Source organism: Takifugu rubripes, chromosome 9 (genome assembly GCF_901000725.2).
Source record: "Takifugu rubripes chromosome 9, fTakRub1.2, whole genome shotgun sequence".
NCBI lineage: Eukaryota > Metazoa > Chordata > Actinopteri > Tetraodontiformes > Tetraodontidae > Takifugu > Takifugu rubripes.
In genome coordinates, this window is record NC_042293.1 from 10,018,035 (window position 1) to 10,044,991 (window position 26,957).

The following is a 26,957-nucleotide window of genomic DNA, read 5'->3' on the forward strand; positions in this document are numbered from 1 at the left end:
AGCTGCTGTCAATCAGCATGTGCAACCCAAACCCCAACTCTTTGTTGAAAGAGGTAAAGGAGGCTTCTGAGGTGGTTTCATGACTCAGGGATGTGTCAGGAGGCCATGCTCCTAAATGTAACGTGATGTGCTACTTTCAGACAGTGATACTCCTAAAGGAGAATGTAACTGTAAAATTAAAGTGTGAAGCACCCTAAAGCTATCTGATATGGTGAGTAATCATGACGAAATACGTGAGTTTTAAATGATATCACTGAGGTGTTACAACTAAAGAAACTGGCTTTTTATTATTCCTGTTACAATGCTGCCATCTAGCGGTACAAGATGTAACTTTAAATCGTGATGAACAAAAACAAACTCTTGACTTCTAAAGGATACAGTATATTAAAATATACAAAACAGGTGTCTGGTGTGATGAAAAAAACAAAATGCACAAATTTAGGTGACATAAAAGGTTTTTTTTTGTGTGAATTGAGAAATTATTTTCATAAGAAATCCTGCTGGGGGAGATATTTTGTGTATGATCTTTTCAGCTGCAGATTATTGGTTTGTTTTTCTTTGTTTTTTCAATTTCCCATGGGGCTATGTGTCAAGCGAACAAAGCTGCCAGCAGCTCTGACGCAGCGGCCGTGGCGGCAGAACCTCGGGATTTTAATGATGGATGCCAGCCTCTCGCTTTATCTGTGTGATCATTAAGCCATAGTTGAGCCCGAAGATTGCTCGGTGGAAATGAGTTCCAGAAGGCCGCTTCTATTATTCACATCTACAAGAGAACAGCCTGACCCGTATTATTGGAAATGAGGCTTAATGAAGGGCGGCCATATTTAGGCACCGTTTTTCTTGAACAGAACTCTGAGCCCGTGCTGAAGGAACCCGCACGATGAGATGTTGCTAAGTGTTGCTAAGTTATACAGAGAGGCATAAGCCTGAGATTTGATTGGCTGGCCTTCTCATCCAAATTGAATCATGCCACTCTCAGAGTGTGCTGACAGACCAGCTCCAGTTGGGCTCAGCCAGAGGAGGCACAGGCAGAGCCCCCCCATGCATTTGAGTGTCATACAGGATTTCGGCTGCCACAAAGATGAAGGCAAGTGCGGCTAATTATCAGGCAGCGTGTGGATGGTTGTGGTGCAAGAGCACGATGATGCCTCACTCGCATAATTGGTCTCTGAGGCCTCGTACCCCCCACACACACAAACAAACCTTCAGCTCGCCCGTGTCGGTGGTGATGTTTAATCGATGGAAGCTGCCTGCAGACTGAAATGCGCCATTGTGTGACGACACTCCTGGATTTCTGTTTGACATGCATAACTAGTGCCTTTAAAAAATAAAAATAAAAAAAATAAAAATAAGAACAACCTTCTGTTCACTTTTAACTCATTGAGGAGAGGAGAGAAACCCTGCAGAACCAGAGCCGCTGTTCTCAGAGGATTACCTATTGGAGATGGACAAATCAATGGCACTATACTGAATTGCATAGGTCACCGTCAGTGGCCATGGAGACCAGAATATTCCCTTTGCAATAACAGGAGGAAGCAGCTGTATATCACACAGAATCGATTCGATGGCATCTATATCCGGGGGAATCAGTCTATAAATAGTTAATAAAACACACATCCTTTTGCCATTTAATCTGTTGTATGTGTGTGTGTGTGGGGGGTGGTTGAAAACGGTAATACTAATAACAACAGTGACCTCCCCAGTGTTTCCAGTGCGTCCCCGGTGAGGAGCAGAGGAGCGGCAGTCTCGGCTCTCCACCTGCTCTTCTCATAATTGAGTCGAGGTTATTTTGAGTTCGCGGGGCCTCTTAATTAAAGGTGCTCGCTCCTCTGACAGATGAGACCATTATCTCTGCGGGCTGTGAATAAGTCTGCTCCGCACTTCGTGACAACATAATGAGCCCCTTCCTTAATGCGCACGGATCGGAACAGAAGGTGCAGGAGGAGGACTTGCGTAATACCAGAGCCAACCTGCTTCTCTTGCTTCCTTCCAGCGTTGAGGGGGATCCTCGATAGCTAAATAAGACTTGATGGGCGCTCTGCAGCGGCGACGCACTGGATTAGTGATCCGGTCGGCCTTGATTTCACATCAGGCTGCAGTGACCGTTGGTGGCACCAACTTGGCCAATACACTATGAACGCGCACCTGGTGCGTGAGACGATTGGGCTGACTAGGGAATAATGGCCGCTGCAAAGCCACTGGTCACTAATGGAGACTCAGTTCTTGATCACAGCATGACTGAGTGTGTTAACGCCTTTTATACCGCCGGATAATGCTGCGGCCTGAATCCCTCCGCGTGTGAGGAGGTTTGGTTTCACTTTTAGGATGCAGTTTTTTTGAATAATTCAGATTCACATCTGCCAATTTCAGCGGACAAAAAATTAGGCCTTGGTCACGTGTCCCTTTTGTCGCGTTTCCAAATGTGCACTAAAAATACGCGCGCACAGATTACATAGATACGGCTCCCTGGAATAACCGCACAGAGGAGCAGCCGCACGGCTCCGGATCGACACCACCGCGCTCTGCTGGAGGCCAAATCAGCAGCCATTTACAATCAAACGCCTGCGGGTTTGAACGAAGCCCCCACTTTTTTTCTTTCTTTAAAAAACAAATACAAAACTCCAGCACCTTTTTTCTTTGTTTCTTTTTGAAAATGGAAATGTCAGCCTGCTGCCCACCTCCTTTCTCTGTGCTCTCCCACTCGCCTTTGAATGCAACAAAGCGCTCTCATCTCTGCATCTCCAATAATAACTGGCCTTTGCGATCTTGCGCACACACAATGGGGGCCAATAAAAAGTCGCACCAGCAAAACACAACCTCTGATATTTGAAGTCATATTGTGGATAAATGCGGCTGTTTATACGGTCACTACTGGAGAAAATAAGAATCCAATTATCACAATGGGGTCTTTTATGGCACTTTTTCATTATTTTCTGCACTTACCGTATAAGTTTCGTTACTAACCTTTTTTAAAAGCTAAATTACTTTATTCAAAATATATGTGTATATATATATCCATTTAAAACGTATCCCCGTCGTGATTTCCTTTCTCAGGATGACTGTTTTCGACCTCGGGTGCTTGTTTAGTCGTCTGCGTGTCAAGCATCAGCCCCGGTGGTTGTCTGGACGCTGCGGTGGCAACACAGACAAAATCCAGCTCATTTAATTGACCTCGGACTCCTGCTAATCACCACTTCTCAAAGAAAGAACGGTGGTAGCTGTCTGTCTGGCTCTAAAACGGAATCTGTGATTTGCCTCAAAGTACTAACTTGCTCCAACAGGAAAGGCAAATACTCTCAGGCAGGCGGAGACATGTTTGTGTGCATTATCTCCCCATGACGGCGAGAATGTGCCTTCTGTTCGTGTAATGACCGATAGATGGCAGCATTCCGCTTGAGTTTGGAAACCAAAGAACACGTGCAATGATAGTGTTTCGTTCTACTTCAGACACCAGAACTCCTCCTCAGTGGCATCAACTGTGCAGACAACGACGCCGTTTTCAGAGAAATAAGAACTGATACCAATCTGGTACATTCACTGTACTTCTGTGAAAAAGCCTACAATGTTCTGCCAGCTGACGTGCTGGAAACTACATCCGGCCAGAGAGACAATAAATCTTTTTTCATCAGGAAGTTGGCTGCATTTGAGTGTTCCCGGGTCGATCAACCCCTGTAAGTGGTGCAACCGTGATATAAATCAGTTTAGGACCCTTTTGAGCGTCTCTGGCGTTTAATGGAGCTCTGTCCATACTTACAAAGGCTTGTTTCATGGAGTTCTTCTGTCTCGTTCGTTCCTTTCACACAAGCCGACCCATGTTACACACAACATGACACAATTATGTCAAAGTGAAGATGGAAAATGTTTCAAAGGGGAGATTTACATGAAAAACAGAACATCTTTGTGGAAAAGTTCATTCTCAGCCCCACGAAGGGGGAAGCAACACGCACTTTACGTCAAACGAAGATAACCACATTTATTCTCTTGAAAGTATAAAATTTCACACGATAAAGGCCACTTTTCAGGGTGAATCGACAACCTTTTTAAGATTTACACAGAGAAAACATTGTCCCTCTCTGCTGTTCCGACATACTGTCCAGTTCTGTGGCAAAATAAAATAATTGTTCTACTCTACCACAGAAAGTTGGCAAGGTCTGAATAATTTACTCGATAACAGGAAAATGGCAGGAAGAGTGAGAATTCCTGATTTGTACATCCCACGGATGAGCAGGTAGTCTCAACTGTTCTCTCTCTTTATCAAACCAGCGTGCAGGCACAGCTTGATGTTACAGGCACGGTTTGCCTTCGACTAGGAGACTGGGGAGGGGGGAAGAAATGCCCGGCTGACATTCTTGACGGCGGCGGCCGGTCAGGCCAAGAGAGAATCCCCACGAAGAGAGCGTCCTTTGTTTGTACGAGCTAGCGGGGCTCGTACCGCAGACGCTGCCAGGGGCCGCTTGGCTCGCTGCAGACCCGCTTCACATTCCTACTCACTATCTGTGACGTGGTGCCCATTGAGGTAGAACAGTTGTACCAAAATTCTGAAGTATACAAACAAGTAACAGTCACATTGACAACCTTATAAGTGTGGGGTGGGGGTGGGGTCGGGAGGGGCAGTTCAGAGACGACGTCACATCTTCAGCACAGCGTCGTGGAGACAGCTGAGGAGTCTGGGTTAGCTGAAACGCTCTGCGCTGGGTCTCTTGCTCTCAGGCATGGTGGTGGTTTCACAGATACTCAAACTGTTTTATTGCATTTACAAGCCAGCGGGGAACGACTCGGCTGGGAAATTGCTAGCTCCGATGTCCTCCACGCATGAAAACCTATCCATCCCGCTCTCACACACGCTATCAAGAGTGCAAACGAAGAAGGTGGGGGGGGGGGGGGGGGGGGGGGGACAGGAAATCTGAACAAAATGGAACTAAAGCGGACACTGGTCATGAGAGGGCACATTCCTTTACAGACAGCACAACATGTTCTTCCACGTCCCTTATAAAGGCTCTCATCTTCCCTGAAGGCTGGAATGGGTGAAGCGACTGGCCAGGTGGGCGAGGCCGGGCTGGGCCGTGCGGCGCCCACAGCTGGAGGCCCGGCCTTCTCTGAGGACTAGGACCAGCTGCTGTCTGTCTGACCGCTTGGCCCCTTGCGGCTGATGATGCTTTCTGTGGATTTGAGAAGCCTCTCCAGGCAGGGTGCGTTGATTTTCCTTGGCGGAGGCCCCCTGGGGACAGAGTCAGTCTTTGATTGGCTGTCTGTGCTGGAGGACACCAAGTTGTCCTGCGTTAGGTCTTTGTCTCTGGGGGGCAGTAGGTGCCTGGGGACGGCCTGGGCATGCTCTGCAGTGGCCGAGCAGATGGGTGAAGTGTGGAGCCACTTCAGGTTACTGGCGGAGTAGGCTCCCGCGGGGGTGAGGTCAACGACTCTCAGGACTTTGCTGCAGGCAGGCGGCTCGCTGACGGTGACGGGACCCACCTCTGCAGTGGTGATCCCTGGAGACAGCTGCAGGAAAAGGACATTTAATGTATAATCTCCCCCCTCGAAAAAAAACAAACTAAAAATGCCACCAAGTAGGTGGTTCTAAACCTGACAGCGTCTCTCCTGGCTGCATACATAAGTCCTCGCCTAACAATTTTAGATCGTAAATATAAATTCCAACCATACATACAGAAAATGTTCCCGTTCAGGGTCGATAAACAGTTTTTGTCTGTACACTGTAAGGTAGCTTCTTCAGGAAGGATTGGCTACAGAAATAAATCAGATCAAATGCAAAGGAATGTTCCAGAGTATTTTAACCTTCCTTATCCCTTTAGGACTCTCCTCCAAATCTACCTTTTTTACTAGACCATTGTTCCTAGTGAATCAGAGACTGTGGTAATACCTCAGCAAAAATAGCTTTTAATCCTCCCTTCCTTGTCCAAGACTTGTGATTAAATAATAATAGATGTTTGGTCCCTCCTTCACTGCGTCACCACCATATGACCTTGACAGCGACCCACGTCTATCTTGAGTCTTTACACAACTGTGCCCCTTTTAAAACTTTACCTTCAGCTTCTTAGTGGGAGCTGCTTCCTCCGTCTGTGTGACAACCACTTGGTCTTGAAGCTTTACATTGGGGAACCAGCTCTTCAGCATTTCCTCCATCTTCAGAATGATATTCATGTATTTCTCTCTGGAAATCAGGAAAGATGGAGAGAAGAGAAGAGAGAGAGAGAAAAACATTTACCCAAGCTATGAGCCAACCGCAAATCTTTCCAGCACCTTCACGACGCATTTCCTGTCTGTGATTAATTGAGAGATAGGATTGCAATCTTTGCAAGAACACCAAGTCTGCACCAGGCCTGAAGTACATCGTGCACGTTTTAAGCTCACACGTGGCTTGACGCGCAATAGTTCCGCACACTTCTAAATATAAACACCTGGGGCCGCAAAGCTCTCCGCCGGCGTCATTATGAAAAGAAACGTCGCAGTGACGCGGTTCTTGTCAGAGGTGGGCAGCAGAGTGTGGCGGCCCAGCAACTCCCCATCCATCAAAACCAGATGGTGGGCAGGGATTAGCCGGAGTCATATGATCAGCACCTTCGCCACGCTCCGCTCATAGCATGTTAAATTCATGTGAAAGATTATCCGCAACGGTGACTGCTAAAAAAGTCACTTTGATCCTATCTACCATTGTGTGGCTGCGGGGGCTGCCAGCTGGCAACGCAGAGCCAGCAGAGGGAGGGAGGAGGCTAGTGCACCTTCTAGCCTCTGGGCTAGCTGTCTGCAGAGAGGCAGAGAGGCACACCCACTCTTTGTCTCCCACATGAAGGCGGCAGCTGGTAGGGTGGAATAAAGAGGGCTCCAATTAGTCTGCGCCAAACTCAGCCGCCCTCTTTTATATCCGTACACCTTGACGTAAAGTGTCACGCTGCTGGCACAGACGAACGCAGTCGTGCGCAGAAACCACTGCGCAGGGAGCAAAATACTGCATATAAGAAGCTTTTAGGGGACCTATCGGATTGAGAGGCTCGCACTGCAACGATACAGCTATTTGTTTTCCATTTGAAGCTGATGGTGAAGGTGAGAAGTGGCCACGAAACTGGGAGTTTCTTTAAAAGAGGTGAAATCGTTCTCCATTATACCATCTGGTCAGTGGAGAGCTAATCAGGCAGACACAAGTGTGCTGCTCCCACCATGCAGCCTGATACATTTTTAATGAGATGCCCAGCAATGGTGAGATGAGCCTTCTCTGCAGTAAAGTGTGTGGGGGTAGAGGCTCCGCACAGGGCCACACGCTGCAAGCCATGTGGCGCAGACATTTTGGTGGCCTCTTTGACCCAAAAAGCAGCAATTGTCATTTCCATCTTACAGTTTAGATTTTGAAGAACTGAAGAGGTTTTTTTTTTTGCTCCTATGGGAACAATAAAAGCCAAAGCACGGCATTACAAAACTGCGGTTTTGGTTACACAAGCACGATACTAGGAGGTATCCTAAATATGAGACGATGATGAAACTTATTCTGAGGACACTTACCCCAGGCAGGGGTTCTGCAGAACACCCATGATCCTCTGGATTCTGTCCATAGCCACACTCTCCTGGAAACTGCTTAGTCCTGAAAAGAAAATTCAGACCATGAGAATGATGAACCGTATCAACACTGCAGCACACGTGAACGCGCTCCCGGTGGCTTTGATCAGGAATGGGTGCTTCAAAAAAAATTAAAAAAAACAGTCTGAACTTTACAAAGACTCCAAATGAAGCCGTTTCCAGCACCTGTCTGAACATGGTTCTACCTCCCACAGATACTTTACACGCTTATCAGATGACTCAAAAACCACAGCTGGAGCCTGGGGAGCGCCGCGTTCTCACTCTGCCGAACACTTTTGTAGCATTAATGTGTGACAATGCTTGCTTCTTATCTGTAAAGAATTTCATTGGTGTCGCCAACCAGCGTTAGGTGCTTTAAAAGATAAAAAGAATCTCTGTTGCTAAGACAACCGTAATACAAAATGAGCTCCTGTATAAAAGATATACCCATGCACACACACAGGAAATGCTTGTGGCTACTCGATACGCCTACATGGTTCAGAAATCTCCCTCTTAAAATCTCAAGGACACAATGCGCCCTGTGGCCTCCCCCCGAACTGTCTCTGCCGGAGAACCGACAAAGAGATGGACGTGTATTTTCTCGTTGAAGTAGGAGAAGATGACACTTACGTTCTCTGTATCTTCCTGAACGAAGGCCATTCAAGATGGACGACAGTGGGTGAATGTAGCACTGGAGCTCCAAGCACTGGAAATGAAAACAGATTCATTTGAAACCCAACACACCTCTGCCAAAACAAATGTTTTGGAATGCTTTGATGAAAGTGGCTATTGCTCACTTTAATAGAAAAGTTGCTCAACATGATTTTGATGACTGGCAACCCCACCCCTCCCCCCCCCTAGTGTCCTGTTGATTCAGCCGGTTAGATTTATGATCAAATGACTCTAAGTTCTTTTGGAAGAGTATGACTAATTCTGCCGAGGCGGCGATAGTCAGGACCATTACTGGAACTCGGACGGTTGTGCAAAGCCAACGAGCGAGGCGGTCCGGGTGAAGCGACACGCTCTAGCTGTGTACTCTCACCCTCTGGGAGAAAACAGATGAGTCAACAAGGCGCTCACCTTACGGCTGAAGAGCTGATTTTTCTCAGACACGTTGGAACGGAGCTGTCGTTCCATGTCCTCCTCCTCCTCCATGGAGCTGCGGGGTCTCTTCAGTGCTTGCTGGAGGGGTGCCTTTTCACCTTGCTGCCTTTTACAGAGTTCATTGTTGCTGTCCCACTTCTCCACGTAGCCGGGGGGAGAGCCCAAACTGGAGGCCTCCTCCACTTCGCTCCAGTTACTCTCGCAATCCTTCACCTGACAGCCGCCTTTGGTCGGGTCCAGGTGTGGCCGGCCCCGGGGGGACATAGGAGCCCCTGTCTGGCTGCACTTCCCATTAGAATCAAACTCCTGTTCGCTTTCATTGTCCTCATAGTCACTGGCCAGCCAGTCAATGGAATTGTCCGAATCTGTAGCAGACATCCTTGGCGGCAGGCTCTAACTAGCACTGACCATCACTGACCTGATGGATGGAAAAGTCAGAATTAATATAATAGAAAAGACAGCGGAGACAGGAGGTGGTACAAGTTAATCTGGGCTAAATAAGTGATAAAAAAACGCAGAAAACCGCGCCTCCTTTCAAGCCGCCGGGATGGCAAGGCCACCAGAGCAGGTGGCGGCAGAGCAGCCGCGACTGTTGAGACTACAACGACCTGTTTGTTCAGCAGATTCAACACCTGAGCCACCAAACACAGACCAGCAGTCTGTCTAAAACCCTCACATCCCAAACCCCCTTTTCCTGAACACTCGAAGGCCTCTGCTTTAAGGAGCGAACCCCAATCAGGGCGCGTCGGCTGCATTGCCATCTGCTATTTCCACAAATCGCTCACGTTATCTTGTTTATTCAAAGAGGGCAGGGGTCTGCCACCATGACGACCAGGGCTTCAGAATACAGACCTCCCATTAACACAAGCAGCACTTGTGTCTGGGTTCTGTGTGCGCGCGAGAGGGGCAAGGGTGTTTTTCCCTTTTTTTTTTTTTTTACAAAATGAGATACAGCCTATTTGTTCACAAGCAGAAAACCTCATGAATAAAACTGACAAAATGCTGTTCAAAAACTCTTAATTGCCCGGGGCTGTTCTGCATCTCTACGGCATGTTTCCTCTGTGATTACCAGATAAAGGAAGTGAGAACAACATGTTCAGCAAAGAAATTATTTTGGTGGGGCTTTTTTTAAAGCAGTTAATGCTGCTCATGCCTATAATATACTTTGAAATCTGAGGCCACCAGAAGGATTAATTCCCTCCCGGGTCTTTGTCTTGGTGACCACCTTCTGATCGTATTGTTACAGAGGAAGGTGGAGCAAAGGATTTCAGATTCTACCAGCTTTGACCCAACAAAAAAGAGAAGGCAATACTTCCAATAGCAGGTTATGGTGCATGACTCCCGGGCAGGGGAGACCACAGTTGGACATTGTGGAGCGAAAACCTAATGATACGCAAGGAAAAGCGGTGCAGCGGTGAGGAAATCACACGAGTGAGGAAGCTGCTGTAGTAAAAGTGCATTTTATACCCAAATGTCAAGGGCCTGAAACTCCACAGCACATTGATTCAAGATGGCCGGCGTCAGAGATCAATTCTGACAAGGCTAATATATTCCAACATTTAATCCCAGAAGGTTTGAAATACCACAGTTATATGATTCTTCCATATAAATCAACACAGATTGTAATTATCAGAGGCCAAAACAGAGGTATGTCAATAGAATTCCCTTTATACTTGTGTAGTACATTTTAACTATTCCTGAAAACATATTCTTTTCTTTTTTTTAAACACTTTAATCATAAAATAACAGTGTGTATAAAAAGACCCAATACTTCCTTTAAACATCTATTCCATTGTCAACAGATGACACCAGAATAATATCAGGAAACCTCTAACTTTTAGGGTAAAACAGTGGTTCATAATTATCACCAGTTTACATAAGCACGGCCTGAATTCAAAAGTCTGGTTGAGACAAAGATTCAAATCTTGTTAAATGTAATCGGCCTTTTAAAAATCCGTTATACGTTTTAATCTAACCAAATAAAAACACAGCACAAAGCCTTGATCGTCGCCTCATGTCTCCATCTACCTGTGTAGGTGGGGCACACGCATGTAAGATGCCCGATACTTCCACACACTTGGAGCTATTCTTCCTTTGTAATTTGGGGGGGGTTAAAAATAATAATCAACAGAAGGGAGCAGAATAAATCCAAAACGCCTAGATTAGGAGACAAAAGGCGACAGCGGGTGAATGACCCGACCATCGATGCGCCTCCATCAGCTGGGTCACAGACACAAAAGACTTCCTCGTCAGTCCTGGTGAATTTGGCAGCACGCACGGCTGGATTACACACAACAGACGCGGGGTTCATAAAGTCTCCTCGTCACGCCCTTCTCTGTCGCGTCATATTAATTAATCCTTCGACGCGAGCGTTCACCTATTTATCGCGTCTGCGCCAAATTCCTCCGCACGTTTTTTTTCCCTTAAAAACCCGTGAAATCGGGTCTCGCGCTTTAAGCGGCGGCGTTTCGGATGTGTTCGGATGCGGCTCGGTGAGGCTTGCGTACCTTATCCAGGACGGAGCGGCCGGTCTGAACTCTCCCGATGTTCGGCGGTTAATCCAGCAGGGCGGTCGGCGATGGAGCAGCTGATGTGCGGGACGTGCGGCGTGTGAGTGTAGAGTCCTTCCAGCCTGCGCTCCGGCCCGTGTTGCTTCTCACAAAGCAACGTGTCTGAGTGGGCGGGACTAGCAGGGGCCGGCTCTCTGATTGGCTCCTCGGACACCGCGGGCGGACCAGTCGCCTTCCTGCGCCCGTGCAGCCGCGCGGCGATAGGCGCGTTGGGTTTACATACGCAAATAAGATGGAAATGACACAAACACGTGGACACGCGGATCGGTTTCATCAGCAGCTGGGCGAAAAGTCAGTCCAGGTCTAGTTTTGGTCATTCCACAGGCATTCTTCCTCATTATATCATCGGGATGATGATGGTTGACTTTTGGCATTCCGGTTAGATGAGCTGCCTGGTAAAGGCACAGTCAGCAGTTGTCAGGTACACAACCATCTTGGTTTATGTAAGAATTTGCTCAAGGACACTTCGGCAGGTCACATGAACATGACTAATCTGGGACAGATTAGACATCAATATTTTAGTGTGTGAAATAAACAAAGATGTTATCAAGAATAGATCTGAAAAGAATAGATTAAGCAAAAACAAAAGTACTATCAGACCTATTTGTTCTTTAATCAAGCCTAATTAACTGGTCTCTCTGTCACATAATAAGCACCTCTGACTCTGACCTGTCCATTTGACCCCAGGCTCTCTTTCCTAATTCCTTTAGCCTCTCTGTCCTAACCCTACCAACTGGAATGTACAGCCAATCCAATCCATTCTAATCCAAACCAATCCATTTGGTGTCCGTGTCTCACTATTACCAGTGCATTTAGTCTTCAGAGGTCACTGGTCATGATGATAATTATTTCAGCTTTAAGGCTTTTACCAAAACTGGTGTCACCTGATAATCAGGCATTAGGGAGTGTTGATATAAACACTCCCTAATGCCGACAGTGTAATTTAATAGGGTTGGGTGGGGCATTTTATTAATAACAAAGTGAAGTCAATTTTATCAGTATGGGTAGGCTGAAACTTATTTTATTGTAATAATTCCTTGAATTAATAATTTAGGCTAACTCGCAATGAGGTTCGCGAATAAAACCAGTCAACTTAAAGTAAAATGTTGTTGTTTCCTTGATGATGTCATCAGTATCAGCCCGTTAAGAATAACAAAACAATTAATGGAAATATACGTAGATACAATAGGTGTCTTTCTCTGTGACTGATTGATGATTAAATTGATTGCAGAGAAATGATTGTCTTGTGTCGTGATGAGGAGTTTATTTTTGCGGGTATATGGCACTGAAGGAAGATGCAACAGTGCGTTCAGTCTGCTTTTTTTTTTGTTTCTCCAGTTTTTTTTGGCAGCACTGACGGTAAAGGCGTGACTCACAGGACCTCTGTTTGACTGCCTGAGAGGGTGGGATTAGGGAGTGCTCTGTCAGAGGCCAGACGAGGATCCAGAGCCTGGAGCCAGTGAGTCACGAACCCACTCGCAGATCACGTGCAACTCGGAGACACCCCTCTTGAAAAGCATAACAAGCCCGCCTCTTCATGTCTTCCTTAGACAAATATGAGCAGCGTTTCAAACCACACATTATCTCCTATCTTCAGAGGTCACATGTGGGGGAGGGGGAAAAAAGCAAGGAGATGTTTACGGAGCTGAAAATGGTACCCAGACTGCTTTAAAGACTGGGTGCAAATCATGTGCGTAACAGCCGCCATGTCTTTTGCAATTTGGTTCAAATGAGGCCATTTGTGGTGAACTGATCACAGAGTTGCGGTGTACCCTGCACTTCTGTTGAACGTGTCACACGAAGGATGGCGGAAGATGAGAATGCCAGCTTCCTGGTGCCCCAACTGAGGCGTTTACTCTTTGCTGCTCTGTCTTTAATCACGTCCTGCTATGAAGGATGCTAATGACGGACATCAGGGCAATCACAAAGGGGGTCGAGGTGACATGCCTCAGATAACAAAACACAGGCAAATTTAACTGTCTTGTAAACATAGCACAGTCTTCTAATGTCACTCTGTTCCCCAGACCCCCATCCCCCGGTGACCCCAGACTTTGTGACGACAGAGAGCTTCCTTCTCATTTCCAAAAAAGTCTAATTTCCCTTTGTTGTCTTCAAGGCTTCCGAGGGAACGCACAATACATCACATCCTCTTCAAAGCGCAGGAAATGCGCATCTACATTTTGGTGAGGGGGGGAATCAAAGCGAATACATGCATCACTTAAAACACAGATGCTGTATAAATAATGTGGAGAAGACAGCAGTAGTAGGAAAAACGGTCCTTTAGTCTCCTCAACCTCACTTTATTCCTGTTGTTCCACTAGGTCTTCCATGTGGTCCGTAATCCGATTCTCTCCATTGTACAGCAATGTGTCATGTGCGTTCAACAACAAAAAAAGAAAGAAAGAAAGGAAAACAGCAGCGACTTTCAATCTCCTCACAAAGGGAGTCTCTTTTATCTCCACGTTCTCCTGTCAGCATCCGAGATGAGTCACACGAGCAAAAACTGGCACTGTGATTTTCAATTTGTCGGAGTGGCTGGCTGATTCCACATCCCCACTGAGACTGGATGTCTCCCGCTCTCATTCATATAAAAGCCAAATCAGAGCCTCGCGCCTACGTTATTGTAGGGCACACGCTGAACGTTCCCCATCGTTCCTGCTGAACAGGAAAGGCAGCACATGTACGTGAGCATCCACGTGGGCTCGAACTCTTTGTATACACAATAAATCCGTTTCACGTATCACCTCATACAGTTAATATCCTCATTTAAACTCTGTCATGCGTCACAGAAAGACAGCGCGTGCCTTTACCTGCCACTAGGCCCTAGTTACCATAACGGCTGAGAGTGTGTACACATGAGCCCCTGCAACGAGCTGCACTTATGACTCAGCTCGTCACGACCTGGCACGAGGCCATCGTCCACATTACTGACAATTAACCACGGCGTTACCAGGGGCACTGTGTGCTCAAGCATGACAGGGAGGACTAACTGGGATGCTGTTTTATGTAAAAAAAAACAACAAAACAACCAAAAAACCCCAGAGCTGTGAGTACACAGGTCAGAACTTAACGGCACATGAACCAACGTTGTTGATATTCTGCCATTGCGGTGATTCATAACCTTTTACATAACATAATGGGTTTTTTTTCTCTTCCCCCTGTCAGGTTTCAGGCAGTAGTTGTTGAGATGCACCACTCATCAATCAAACTGCAAATCGTGTTTGGGAGATATTTTGTATTTGGTGTTAAAAATGTATTGTTTTACATGAGTACTTTTTAAGTGTAATTTGTGCATTTTGAAAAAAATGAAATAAAAATGTAGTTTGAGCCCCTAATTTATCACATCTTAAGCTGCTGCTTCTTGAATGCAGAAGATTTCGAAGAGCTTCAGACACCCAGACATTACTGACAGTTGGCCTGAGTCTGATCACGAGTGTTTCTTGCGTAATTTCAGCAGAGATTCACCAATGCGAGACTCTGCAACAGTTTGTTGGAAAGTCACTCGGCACTGGTGCACGCTGCTCCTCCACGTATGTCACCTTGTTACAGTAAATGCTAGTTCCAGAGCGTTAACTCCACCCACACAGCAGAAATGTGATTGCCTGTAACGTGGGCATGCCGCAAGAGTGTGAGGGGGTGGGGTGCCAGTGGCGTGTGGCAAGACTCAGGGGCCAATAATGTTCAGAGTTGTGTTAGAGGTTATGTAGTCAGTAGAGAAGTGATACCGGGCACATTTTTGTGACTTTAAAGGGCTGGACTTCCTGCACATCATCACGTACCCTCCCTCCCTTCTTCCCAGTCCAACCCAACTGAGTCACATGCATTTCAGTCAGAGAGAGCTTTCCGACAATTTTCCACACACAGTTCACATGCAGCCAGATGAGCATGTCTGGCAGCGAATCACGGCCATATCTTTTGTGACTGTGTTTGTGTTTGTGTGTGTGTGTGTGTGTGTGTGTGTGTGTGTGTGTGTGTTCATTCTTCTCCAGTGTCTAAACTGCTGCCAGAGCAGCTCAAGCGACGGTGGGATATCTATCTGCAGGGCTGAACGTTACATGTGACTGGGATATATTTTAACTGGGTTATGTAAGTGCTCCAGCCTGCACTCTCCGCACAGATGAGAAAGGCTACGCATGATGCAGAGCACTGTGAGCTCAGCAGAAGTGTTGGATTTGCAGCACATTGAATAATTCCTCTATTTGGCTTCAACTTGTGCCAGCGTATGTTTCGCAGTCTGGCTTTTCAGTATTGGCTTCCTTGAAGGCCCTTTAAGTTCAATGTGTTTGGGATCCACAGTTCATTATTGCAGTTCGCCTGTGCCCTCAGCAAATGCCTTCATATTGATCTAAGATGATGTAACACTGTGAGCCAGTGGTAGTATAATGTTAATGTGAAGGTTATGGGTTACATAAGCGGATTTCTGAGATTTAAAAAAGTAACATCACTTTTCCGCCTGTAGACAGTCATCTGCTTTATCATGTGCCGAAGTAAATATAATTAGGTAACTATATGACAGATTAAATATTCTCTTGAGGCTTCTTGTTGATTTCTGGCATCAGGCTAGTGGCCAAATCTATGTCCAATGTAGAACTGCCCACGCTCCCTCTGCTAGCACTTTTATGGGATCATTATGTGGGCGTTTTAGTGTGAGATGCTATCCAGAATTGATGCAATATGGGCTGACAATTTCTTAGTAGGCAACAGTCCAAGCGCACTTTGCAGGGCCACTGACAGTCGGGATGCGAGAACAGCATCGCAGACCTGCTCTGATTACATCACAGATGTGTAGACCTGTACGTTGTAGGAAATAAACTTCTGCTTTATGGATGCAAAAATCTAATTTCATCTGTTCTCTCTGCACAACTGTAAGCAGCCTCAAAACCAAACCTTGTAAGCAGCCTCAAAAAATGCTGCACAAAGGTATGTGCATGGGTTTGTTAAACGGTCAAAAGGCAAATAGTCTGCACGCTGATTGTTTGGCCCTGAAAATGCTGGGAAAGTCACACATGAAGCCGCAGGATCTCTTGTCCTTGTTGTTCCATCACAATGTTGAAGACAGCCAGCGTCTTGTCACATGTTCATTGTGCAGGGGGACACGGACGTCCCTTCAGTAAGCGTTTCACTATTACGTTCAGCTTAATCCCTAGATTTTCCTACAGAAAAAAGCTAAACACTAAAGTTACTAACAGAGAACTCACTAATTTGTACAGTTAAGTATAGCTGTGTGAGGCCAACACTGTGCCCTCATACAGGAATCAGCTGCCGTTTCACCTTGCTGCTGCCACACAGAAACACACACACGCATTAGCCGCCATTCAGTTGTTTCAAAGTGCGTTGGAAGACTCAGTCTACAAAAACTTCCATTCTGAGCAGATCGTTAATCTCGGGGGTTGTTTGGGGCCAGCACGTGTCCTTGGCCCTGCCCCAAATGTGAGGTTTCTGCTTCTCTCACCAATAGCAACAGAAAAAAACCCATAATATATTATTTTTTATTGTGCTGTCGCCACAGTTATACACTTGCATAACATCATGAAGCCCACATTTGGGCTTGAGCGTGCTCCTTTTTATTTTTTTGATGTCATCCCAACCTTGCACGTGTGAAAAAAGTACCTTGCATTAGGTTCCTACAAAGATCCCCACATATTCACATTCTTGTTCGTTTTACACATAGTAATAGTTGATAAATGCTAATAAATGTTTAATTATTGAATGTAAAATGCTTTTTTTTTTTTTTTAGAAAATGACTGTATTTACATAAGCAGTAAGGGCAAACAAATATGTTAACATGCATGCAAAATATATGGTACTTATGCATTGTTATCAGAAAATAATCTAATATATGCATTTATCCATTTTTCTGAAACTCTGAAAAACTGAGATTAGAAAAAAGATTAACTCAACTAAAAATAATGACTGAAATGAAAACGCAACTGCAGTAAAGAAGAACAAAAGGGAGCAAACGAGAGAAGTTCCAGTGGATTGAAAGTACAGTTATGCTCTCCGGAGGTGACCTGCCAGAGCAATTAAGTCATATAGGAAAAAGTTAGAAAAATAAGGCTTCCTGCAAGAATTGTTCTTTTCAGAGAGAGATTTAGGGTGGGCTAGTGAGGGAGAGACCTTGCAGGAGAGCGAGCTCACGAAAGGCAAGGGCTGAGGACAGGTGTGGACATGTGGTTGGTACAGAAGATGCATGTGGATGGAGCATGATGAGAGACTGGAGGGAGTGACGACTTGAAGGCTGCTCTACCACCCTGCTGCCTGTGCCTGTTCTGACACACACGTGACACGAGAGACACTCTCTCTCTCTCTCTCTTTCACACACACGCGCACGCATGCAAATGAATCAACACACAGTGTACAGATCCTGTTCCCGCCCCCTCATGGCCCTTCTTCACACTAACACTCCCTTTCCTAATTCCTTCAGTGATCTTTGGATCACCCACACCATCTTGTTTCGCGTCATCCCATCTTGCCCACAAGAGCACACATGTGCAAACACAGTGGCTGTATCCTTCTATCATCTGAGCTCCAGCCTTTCAGGAGAAGAAGAAGAAAAAATGGCTCCCACCAAACAATGTATATTTATTGCATTTTGGGTTTTTTACCACAGACATTTTTGCGTAACTTTAACTATTAAAAGTGTGTGAATCTAAATAAAAAGAATAGGAACAAGTACAAGATGCTAGCAGTTAAAAAACACGGAGAACCTAAATTGCTATCAGTGTGTGTGTGTGTGTGTGTGACCTGTGAGGACCTGTCCAGGGTGAGGACCTGTCCTGCCTTTCACCCACTTGAGAAACTCCAGCACCTGTCAGGATCCTCCGGGGTATGGAGTTCCACATGGGTCCTTGAGAGGACGATTTATTTTGATCAGCTTGTAACTAGACCAGGGTGTACCCCTCCTTCACCCAGCTGGAGCTGATATAAGCGCCACCCCATGATGCACTGGAGATATTCAGCAACAGATAATGAAGGAGCAAAAGGAATATAATGACATATTTACCATGTAAAGACCGACCTATTGGGCTGTGGTGGCTCTAAAATAAAACCAGGATTTTCCCCATTTCGTCTTTTAGCTTAGATTGCTATGTTTCCCCCGTTGAACTTGAAGAAATAATTTATTTTCTGGCACCTTGTCATAGCTGGATATAATAAGCACATAGCTTAATAAGCGCTTGCCTTGCTTCATCTGTCCACCAATGACAGCGTTCGAAAGACGAGGCAGCTCGGGCAGAAAAGTTGACATGTTGATATAACTAATTCTGCCACCTTGCAGGCGTGAGAACGTCCCACGCTGTAGTGGAAGCTAAAATTATGCTGTGAGGTAGCGGAGTCTTCTCTGGATAGATGAAAAGTGTGAAGTAATAATATGATATCAGATGTCACTACTGACTTCATGTCCATCTAGTCTTAGTCTCCTCTTGCCTGGCAAGTCCAACTTCAGCCTGCTTCTACCGATACATCCACTGTCTCCCCTCAGTAGGTGTCTGGCCTCTCTCGCTTGACTTGCTTGACTAGCACGTGCTGTCGTACTCATTCCTGATCCTATCAACCCTCGTTTCTACTCCGTCTGACCTCCAGCTCTGCTCCATAGCTGTTCTTCAGTTCCACCTTGCTAAACCAAACAGCCCGGCTGGTTTCACCACCTTACTGGGTGACCATGTCATCTGCAAACATCACAGTCTCAGGAGATTCCTGTCCAGCCTCATCTGTCCGCCTGTCCGTCACCATATAGCGACCAAGTAGAAGCTCTGAACGTCTTCACCAACAACTCCTAAAACAAATATTACATCTGCTGCATCCATCTTGGCATGAAACTCTTGGCTGCTCACGAATGTTTTGTCTGGCTCCCGCTGCTCTTTCCCAGAAATCCATCAACTTTATACCTGTGTAGTTGCCACAAATCAGCACGTCTCCCTTGTTCTTAAAAACAAGATGTACCCAGATTTGCTTCTTGATATAAATAATAATAGAGTAATTTTATGGACAGTAATGTTGGGTCTCATTCAATCAGTTCAGCTTGACTTTGGGATTTGATTAAATCCCGGAAATGTCACCATGACGCAACATATTTGGGGACAGGATAATAGTTGCCAGCCCACTGCGTGCAGTATCTCTCCATCATAAGCCTCCCCAGTTTATTCAATCACAGCTTTAAAAGTCTGACTAGCAAATTCAGTGCGTAAAGTGTGGAAAATTCCAGTTTGTTTTTTTTCTGTAGCGAAGCCGCGGTGTGTGTGTTTACGCCTCCATCTCTCAGGAGACATTAACTAGGTCAGGCGCAAATGAATCTGTCAACAGCCTAAAGAGTGGCGGGAGAAGGGTTTTCTGTGGACTTTGACAAATCTCGCAGTCAGGACGAGGCTCGCTTACCTAAATTTAGTTAAAATTTCCCCAGGCGGCTCATTAATTTTCCGAAGAGGTCGGAATCAAGGTGGCATCGCTCACGCCTCAGCTCGGAGTGATTGTTTCAGGAATAATCAGCAGCTAAAGTTGCAACACCAGGAAACATCTTTTAAATTTTTTAAATTTTAGCATGAGGACTAAAGCATACCTGTGAAATGAGTGTACTCTGGCTCTCCTGGCTCCTTGTGGAATTTTGAGTTTGACATTAAAATGTAACTGTCCGGAAACTGTTTTTAACATTCTTTAAGATAATTATCTTTCTGAATTTCTGACAATGAATACGATTTGTTTAAGAGAAAGCAACACAAATCACTTGTAGGACGCGCCGTCATTCGTGTTCCTGGACAGAACCTTGTGTCGTTATTTTTAACAACAAAATCTCCGCAGTTATGTAAGAATTGCGTCATTAGAGGGCCGTGATGTCATGGAAACTGCCAGAAAATCTTGATTTTACGCAATGGAAAATACAACCTGCACACGAGGCAGCGAAGAGAAGTATGCTGATCCAGACAAACGATCTCTCCACCAAATGGCTTAGTCTAATTATCAGGTCTGCTTTTCCGCCAGGTCAGTAGGTTCAGCTGGTTGCTGATGATGGCAGAGCCCTGAAGCCTGTGAGCGCAGTGAAGAGTAAAAGCATGGGGGGGGGGGGGGGGGGCTGGGGGGAGGGATGGTCTTCCTGCAGGTCAAAGGGTTTCTCAAACATGTTTGTGCATGTGAGGAGTCCTTTGCTGTAGCGTTAGCAGCCGCTTCCTCGGTAAATAAAACAGCAACCGGCTGCTGGATCGCTGCGTCTTTCCTAATCGACTTGATTTCTCTTTGATAACCAGGACACTGTTGACTGTTCTGCCAAAGCCCCAGCAAGAACAATGTGTTGCACGTTACGTGGTGAAGCTGTGCTCACCATGAATTATTTGTTATTTTTGGCCGCAGTGGATTTCTTTTCTGCTTCAGCTCTTGTCTGAGTCGTCTGTGCTTCTGCTAGCTTTGCTTACCTCTGCTCTGACTCCAACGCTGTGCAGTTCTTTAGCACTTCAAGACACATTTGCTATTTCTGCAGCAAACAACGCATATTCCCACCGACTATTGATAGTAAACATTATGTAATAGGCGACCAGTCATCACATGGCTGCCGCCTCATGGCCAACTTCCAAGATTGATTTAAGTTGCAGAGATATTTTCAGCTCTGAAAGTAAAAAGTTGGGCATATTTTTGAATCCAAGGCCAGCATTTTTGAAGGAAATACTGTCCCAGATAAGGCCAGTGCAAGCGGCTCACGTTTGCGATGAGAGCTTGCCATTCCCTCCCCAAACCACATTGTTGATTATTCCATGTCTCGCTCTCTTTGCTCCACACTTACCGGATAATAAGCTGCCATGACAAATTGATGTGAACACATATTTACATTAAATTACACTGTGTAAGGTCTGGACTGCTAAAAATCAGTTGCGAAAACCTCTGTCATCGTGGCTAACGCAAGATGACATGCAGTTATTGAAGTGAATACCCTGAGGAACATTAGCATGACCCAAAACATGAGCGGAATGGCTTTGGAATGACTTTATTCATGTTTTTTTTTTTAAATATGTACTGCTGTTATTTAGCTGCCACTGAACAATTAGTGAAATGTGATAGAGTGTTTTTTCCCATGCTCTTGGTGGAGCTTCTGCAGGGAGGCATCTGCTGCACTGCACCGGCTAGCTATCATTTCTGCACCTGAACTGACCTCTGACATGGCCTTTTGAGAAGAATGTAACAGGACACATTGTGAAATCTAAGGTGTAGCCGGATTCTCAGTGAGGCGGCTAAAATTTCACGGACGAGCAACAAATCATCCTGGAAATGATGCGAATGAGGTCAGAGAGATCAAAGTTCACTTTAGGCTTACACACAGAAGGGCTGCTCCATTGTTGAGGGTGGAGGGAACTAACAGAAAACCTAGGACCTTCCTTCAGACATCTGGGCAGTTTCATGTTTTCCTGGATTTATTGTTTCAAACATTTACTTAAATAAGACTTGTGGCATTGAATAAATGAATCGTTTCCACGCTTTGGCTGCAACACTACAAATAGCTAATTCTGACTTTGCAGGCAAAAATCACACGGATTTGCCTACCTGGATGTGAAAGGATTCTGCTTGTTTACATCCAGTTTTGAAGGTCTGGACAGAGGTTGTCAGACTATTTTCACCTTTCAAGGATGCTGTCTTGCTCATTCTCAATACCCATCTGTTGTGTTCCCCAAATTTATCAACCCATTAATGCTCTCTCTCTGTCTAATCCTCCCCACCCGTCTCTTCTCTCTCCCTGCATTTTGAGTGGTGACAACAAAGGGGTGAATGCATGATGAATTCAGCCTGAAAGCTTGTCATTATAACTCGTGTGCTCGTGCGCCTGTGCTGTGACTCACAAGCATGCTTCATTCAGCCTCCCACTCTTTGCACATGTCATCTGCAGCTCCGTCCTCCATCCATGCTAACGTCAGAGGAGGCTGGCAACACTCCCACATGCCCTGCAGGGTGTGACCGGTTGGATAAGCAGCCTTGTCCGAGTCTGCAGCTTCTGTGATCGGGAGCCACAGTGCAAGACCCCCGTCTAATTGTCAGGCCACACGAGGGACAAGCAGTGTCCGATACGTCAGCTTCTGCATCTCTCCGCTGTGTTTCTCTCTCTTCCAGCCACAGAGCACCAGCACCATCTTCCCCTTCAGTGCTCCAGTTACTCTCTCACATGCACTCTGGCCAGGGCTCGGCAGCCTTTGTGGTTGCTCTGACAGACGGAAACAGAAATAGCTCTGCAAATAGACCCATCGTCTGGCTCGCAGGGGACCGGTAGCCCCACTTTTGTGCGTTCTTGCCTCTTATTCTTTTGTGCCTCAGGCCAAAACAAGTCAGCTAGAAACCACAGGGAAATCAAATTTGGAATTAGCTCATTCCAAACGTATCAGGGGAGGCGTGCATAAATACATATTGTTATGAACATAGGTTAAATTCCAGAGTCTCCAGCTGCCCATCGATAACACAATCTGGAGCAGTGCGATTCTTAACAACAAACTAGCAGTATAGCTGGACAGTTGTACTCATATGATGTTGTGTGTTGGGGCCAGTGGTGAGTAATTTGAAGGTCCATTTGCATCTGATCAAATATTCTAATTTGACTTCTGAATTTCGACATCAAAAGGAAATTCATTTGCATCACTGAAAGCTGCCATTTTGGTCAGACGTGTGACACGATACCTACCAGGAGGACACGACGAAATGAGAAGCCAGTCTCGGCACAAGTGGGTGAGGAATTTTTAACTTTGCATCACCGCTTTACCAAGTTTAACTATGGCACAGACTGTTTGTCATTTCGAGAAACTGACATTCTTGATATGTTTTGACAGCGTGTGAAAGTGGGAGGTGAGAGACTGTAAATGGATGAGTCAAACATCCATCTGTCATGTGTCTTCTGTGTCTTTTTCTTTTCCTGTCGTGGTGACACAAATGGATTTTCCCTTGGATTCCTTGTTTCCACCTCACATGGATTCTGCTATGAGACCTCTCAATATCAGCATGTTTGCCAAGAAGCGGAATTATTTGCTCGTGGGATTAACGAGGCCTGAATGGCATTTTCAAAGGCTCAATTCAAATGGAGTCAATGTGTTAAAAAGTAACCACGGAGAGTCAAACTATACACACGCAAAAGCAGAACCAAACACATCTTTAAACAAAACACACAGCAATATAATCATATTACTGTCAGCTGTGTAAAGACTGTCTTAAATTCTGTCAATAAACCCTCATTGGAGGACCATCAGGACAGCATGAAACAGCAAACATGGATGTTAGCATCACAGCTAACAGCCATATAAGATAAGAACAATACAAAGTGTCCAATGAAGGGGAGAAAAGGCATAGTTTATTATGTGTATAAGTCTCCTTTAAGGTTCAAAGTTTGAAGGCCCTCATGATTCCCCCACAAAGCTGTGGTTGGTAAGGACAACAGCAGTGAATATGACAAAAAAAATGTATGCACGTGTCCTGGACTTTCATTTTAAAGTCCTTCCCGATTTCCTTTGATGTGACCCGGGTGACACCAAAAAGAGCTGTAAAACATGGCACCTACAGGCAGTGAAATACCCAGCACGGCCACATTCATCACCTCGTGTGTGAGAGATATCTGCCAATGTGGAAACTGAACTCTTTCTAATAGTGTTAGTTCCTAATATGTTTAAATAGGTACAAATGGAAGCCTTTTTAAATATAATATTTTCACATAAATAAATAGTCAATCATGAAAAGAATTTGCATTTTCTTCATTTATCGTTCTTTTGCCAGAATGAGAGATCAAATATCCTCATTGGTCACATGAATCATTACTCCCAGTTATAGAAAGTCAAAGAATTTACAACCTATTTACAACGCAAGGAGATGATAACACACCCCTGTCTAGACTACATTACTCATAGCTGGTGAGCAGATTTTATGTCACGGCCCATACCCCAGACTCAAATGACATGAAGCCCGGGGTTGTAAAGAGAAATTACGCTCCGTCATCCTCTCAGACGTCCTTGTTACTAAAGCCGCTGAGCCCCTCCCAGAGTCTGGCTGCAGACCAGCACACGGACCTGGAACAGAGACACGAAAGTCTCAAACACACCTCGAGAAACATAAAAACCGCAACCCCACCTCCTCCTTCCCCTTTCCTTCCTCACGCCTGCTGAAGCCTGTAGACCCCCCACCCACCCACACCCTCACCCCTCCGCTTCATAGGTGAGTAATCGGGCAGATACTGGAAATACCTCCCAAGGATGACCTTATACGGGTGTCAGGAAACTGCTGATTTTAGGTTTCAGAGCTCTAATGCCTACCCCCTTCCCCTTATTCTCCATGACTCCAGTCCCCTTCCCCTCCATTACTGCCAGCATCCTGTGTTTATCAGCTCGTATTTCACACAGGGGAACGGCCGGTGCCACCAGCTCCACAAAGGCCTTCACCCACCATGAACCCTGCCGATAACATGCTTTGCGTGCTTCACAGTTTTTTAGCGTTAGACAACAGGAGCTCGGCTTTGTTATGTGGTTAAAGGAGGAGTTTGGAGGACAAAGGCAATAACTGAACATTTGAGCCAGATCAGCACTCTGGGAAGAGGCAATCACTGTGACACTGTTCCCCAAAACGTTGATGTAGCACTTGCAAATGGGATGAGCATGCTAACCATTAGCTCCAGTTTAACAAGCACTCGTGAGTTACAGCCCCCCTGTCGTCGTAGAGACAAACATTTGACCTTTCGCTGCATCCCAAACAACCAGGCTGAGGAACGGACCACAGTCTTCACTGGAAAAGATCTGACTCACATTCGAATTCCAAACAACTTTTCTAACACAAATCAGTTATTACTGTGTTATAATTACACCATATCAGCTGTTAGCTTTAGTGCTGTGGTGGGCAGAGCGATTAACTAGAAAAATGACTGCAACTATTTGGGCTGAAATGTTTTCCTTGTAATTGAGGAGGGAGTGACAAATTCAACACATGAGTAATTTTCTTTTTGCATATTTTTTTTTTCTCATCAGCATGTTGAATATTTTAGTTATTAGTCTGAATCTGATGTCGTTCTCTCCAGCCATGTGGTGGGAGGACCTGAGTCTGCCCCATAAGCTTGGTGCTGCAGGATATTCTGTCTATGTAAACCCTGAACTACGGAAAAGCAGTAAAATTGCAGAATTTGATGGCAACAGAGGTGGCGTTATGTAACCCGCACAGGCGGGACTGTGTCTGATTGCAGCCTTTCAGCTGTAACTCTCCTCTGGCAGGATGCAAACGCGTCGATTTCTGCCTCCCCTGCTTTGTTTGAAGCAGTCATAAAGATAAAACCTTTCATCATTCAACCAGAAATATGCTGGCACCATTTTCAACGTGAGCCTTTTAAACCATGAACCATCAAGCAGCCTGTTCCCATTAAAGAGGAATGTCATTCAAACAGACGGTCTGTTTGATATTTAGCATGAGCCCCCCCCCCCCCCCCCCAAACCAGTTTATTTAACACCCCAGGCGGGACTGTTTAAGTTTAAGACCCTTCACAGTCCACGGTGGAGACACGCATATGTAGTTTTCCACCTATTTGATCTGGGATGATTGATGTCTCACAATTTCAGGGTTGTTTTTTACCCCAAATGCAGTAAAATCTGAAGCGCTGATGTGGTGAAAATGGCCGCCACGTGCCGCGTCATTCACTGGGAAACGCAAAGCGCAGGAAAGGGTTTGTTGGTACCTTGTTCACACACACACTCTGGAGGATCCTCTTTGTTCATACATGCAGGAGAATGCGCAGATCAGACGAGTTTAGGAATACCAAAGACAATTCGCGAGGTTTGGGCGAGAGGTGGGTCACGGGCGGGGCCGCTCAAATTATTTTTGTGTCAGGCCACGCCAGCAGAAGCTCTCACACCATCTCTTCACATTTAAGAATTCTTCTCATGGTTATTGTTTGCCATTAATGCCATTTATTATCCTCATAGGTATTTATATCCTTCCACTTATCAACACCAGTCATCAACACACCCACTCACCGCTGCATGTGTTTCTCCAGAGTTTCTGCCGGTTCTCCTGCAGTTTGGACAAAGGAGCCAGCGTGATAAAATCCCAGGAGGGGTAATATTGGCCACATCATCCAGATCCTGTACACTGCATGTGTGAAAGTGCCTCTAATATCTGCAGTTTAACACAGCAGTACCTTTGTCAGAAACAAACTGGCCTGTTGTTCAGCCACGGCTTATTCCATCACAGAGGAGCTGTTTATATTCTGACATTAACAAAAGGTGCGAAAATGAGGATGGAGTTGGTGGGAATGCCTGCGGAGCAGAAGCAGCTCTGTCAGAGGCAGAAGTGGCCGACGGGCTCTTCAGGACAAAAAAAAGGAAAAAAAACCCAAGAAGGGTGACATATTGAGGGCATCGTGTTACCTGTGGAGAGCTGAAAGTTGATATGGAACCACCGTGCTGAAAGCAGTCAGGAGTGATTCTGCAATCCGCCAACCTGCCCCCGCTAACTCCTAATCCTCCCCTGGATCGTTAATGTGGTATTAATTTGTCATGGCGTCTTTTTGTCCTCTATACCGTCCCCATGTTTTGCCTCCCCGATCCTAAAATAAAGCCTTGCATGGCTATTTACAGAATAGCCATACAAGGCTAAAATGGGTCAGTCTTTGTAGAAGAAACAGCCCGGTACTTACCCCGATCCCTGCCACCCCGGTGGGCCTGTCTTTGATTAACTCCGCGTGTTGTCGTTACCATTATGTTGTGCAGACGGAGAAAATAGCCAGCAGCGGCGCGA

At 45.7% G+C, this 26,957-nt stretch overlaps 1 protein-coding gene and 1 long non-coding RNA gene across 3 annotated transcripts; both read right to left on the reverse strand.

The window, feature by feature from the left end:
• Positions 1-3,947: 3,947 nt before the first annotated feature.
• On the reverse strand, positions 3,948-11,330 carry ciartb (circadian associated repressor of transcription b). 2 transcript variants are annotated; one of them, XM_011607382.2, is made up of 6 exons: positions 11,175-11,330; positions 8,644-9,085; positions 8,194-8,269; positions 7,510-7,588; positions 6,040-6,166; positions 3,948-5,496 (listed from the first exon to the last, which is right to left on the reverse strand). In XM_011607382.2, the coding sequence occupies exons 2-6, from the start codon at positions 9,043-9,045 to the stop codon at positions 5,104-5,106; spliced, it is 1,077 nt and encodes a 358-aa protein (XP_011605684.1). In that variant the 5' UTR covers positions 9,046-9,085; positions 11,175-11,330; the 3' UTR covers positions 3,948-5,103. The 2 variants fall into 2 exon arrangements, with proteins under 2 accessions (XP_011605684.1, XP_011605685.1); XM_011607383.2 differs by lacking the exon at positions 11,175-11,330 and adding an exon at positions 10,696-11,143.
• A 5,627-nt stretch (positions 11,331-16,957) lies between these two features.
• Positions 16,958-19,778, reverse strand: LOC115251019 (uncharacterized). Its single transcript, XR_003889557.1, has 2 exons — positions 18,029-19,778; positions 16,958-17,770 (listed from the first exon to the last, which is right to left on the reverse strand). It is a non-coding gene; the product is annotated as an uncharacterized lncRNA (long non-coding RNA).
• Positions 19,779-26,957: the final 7,179 nt, after the last annotated feature.

Coding starts and splice junctions, on each gene's coding strand:
- ciartb (XM_011607382.2), bottom strand. CDS start 9,045: ATGTCTGCTACAGATTCGGACAATTCCATTGACTGGCTGGCCAGTGAC. Junction 8,270..8,643: donor ATCAGCTCTTCAGCCGTAAG/GTGAGCGCCTTG, acceptor TTTCATTTCCAG/TGCTTGGAGCTCCAGTGCTA. Junction 6,167..7,509: donor CTGCAGAACCCCTGCCTGGG/GTAAGTGTCCTC, acceptor CCTGATTTCCAG/AGAGAAATACATGAATATCA.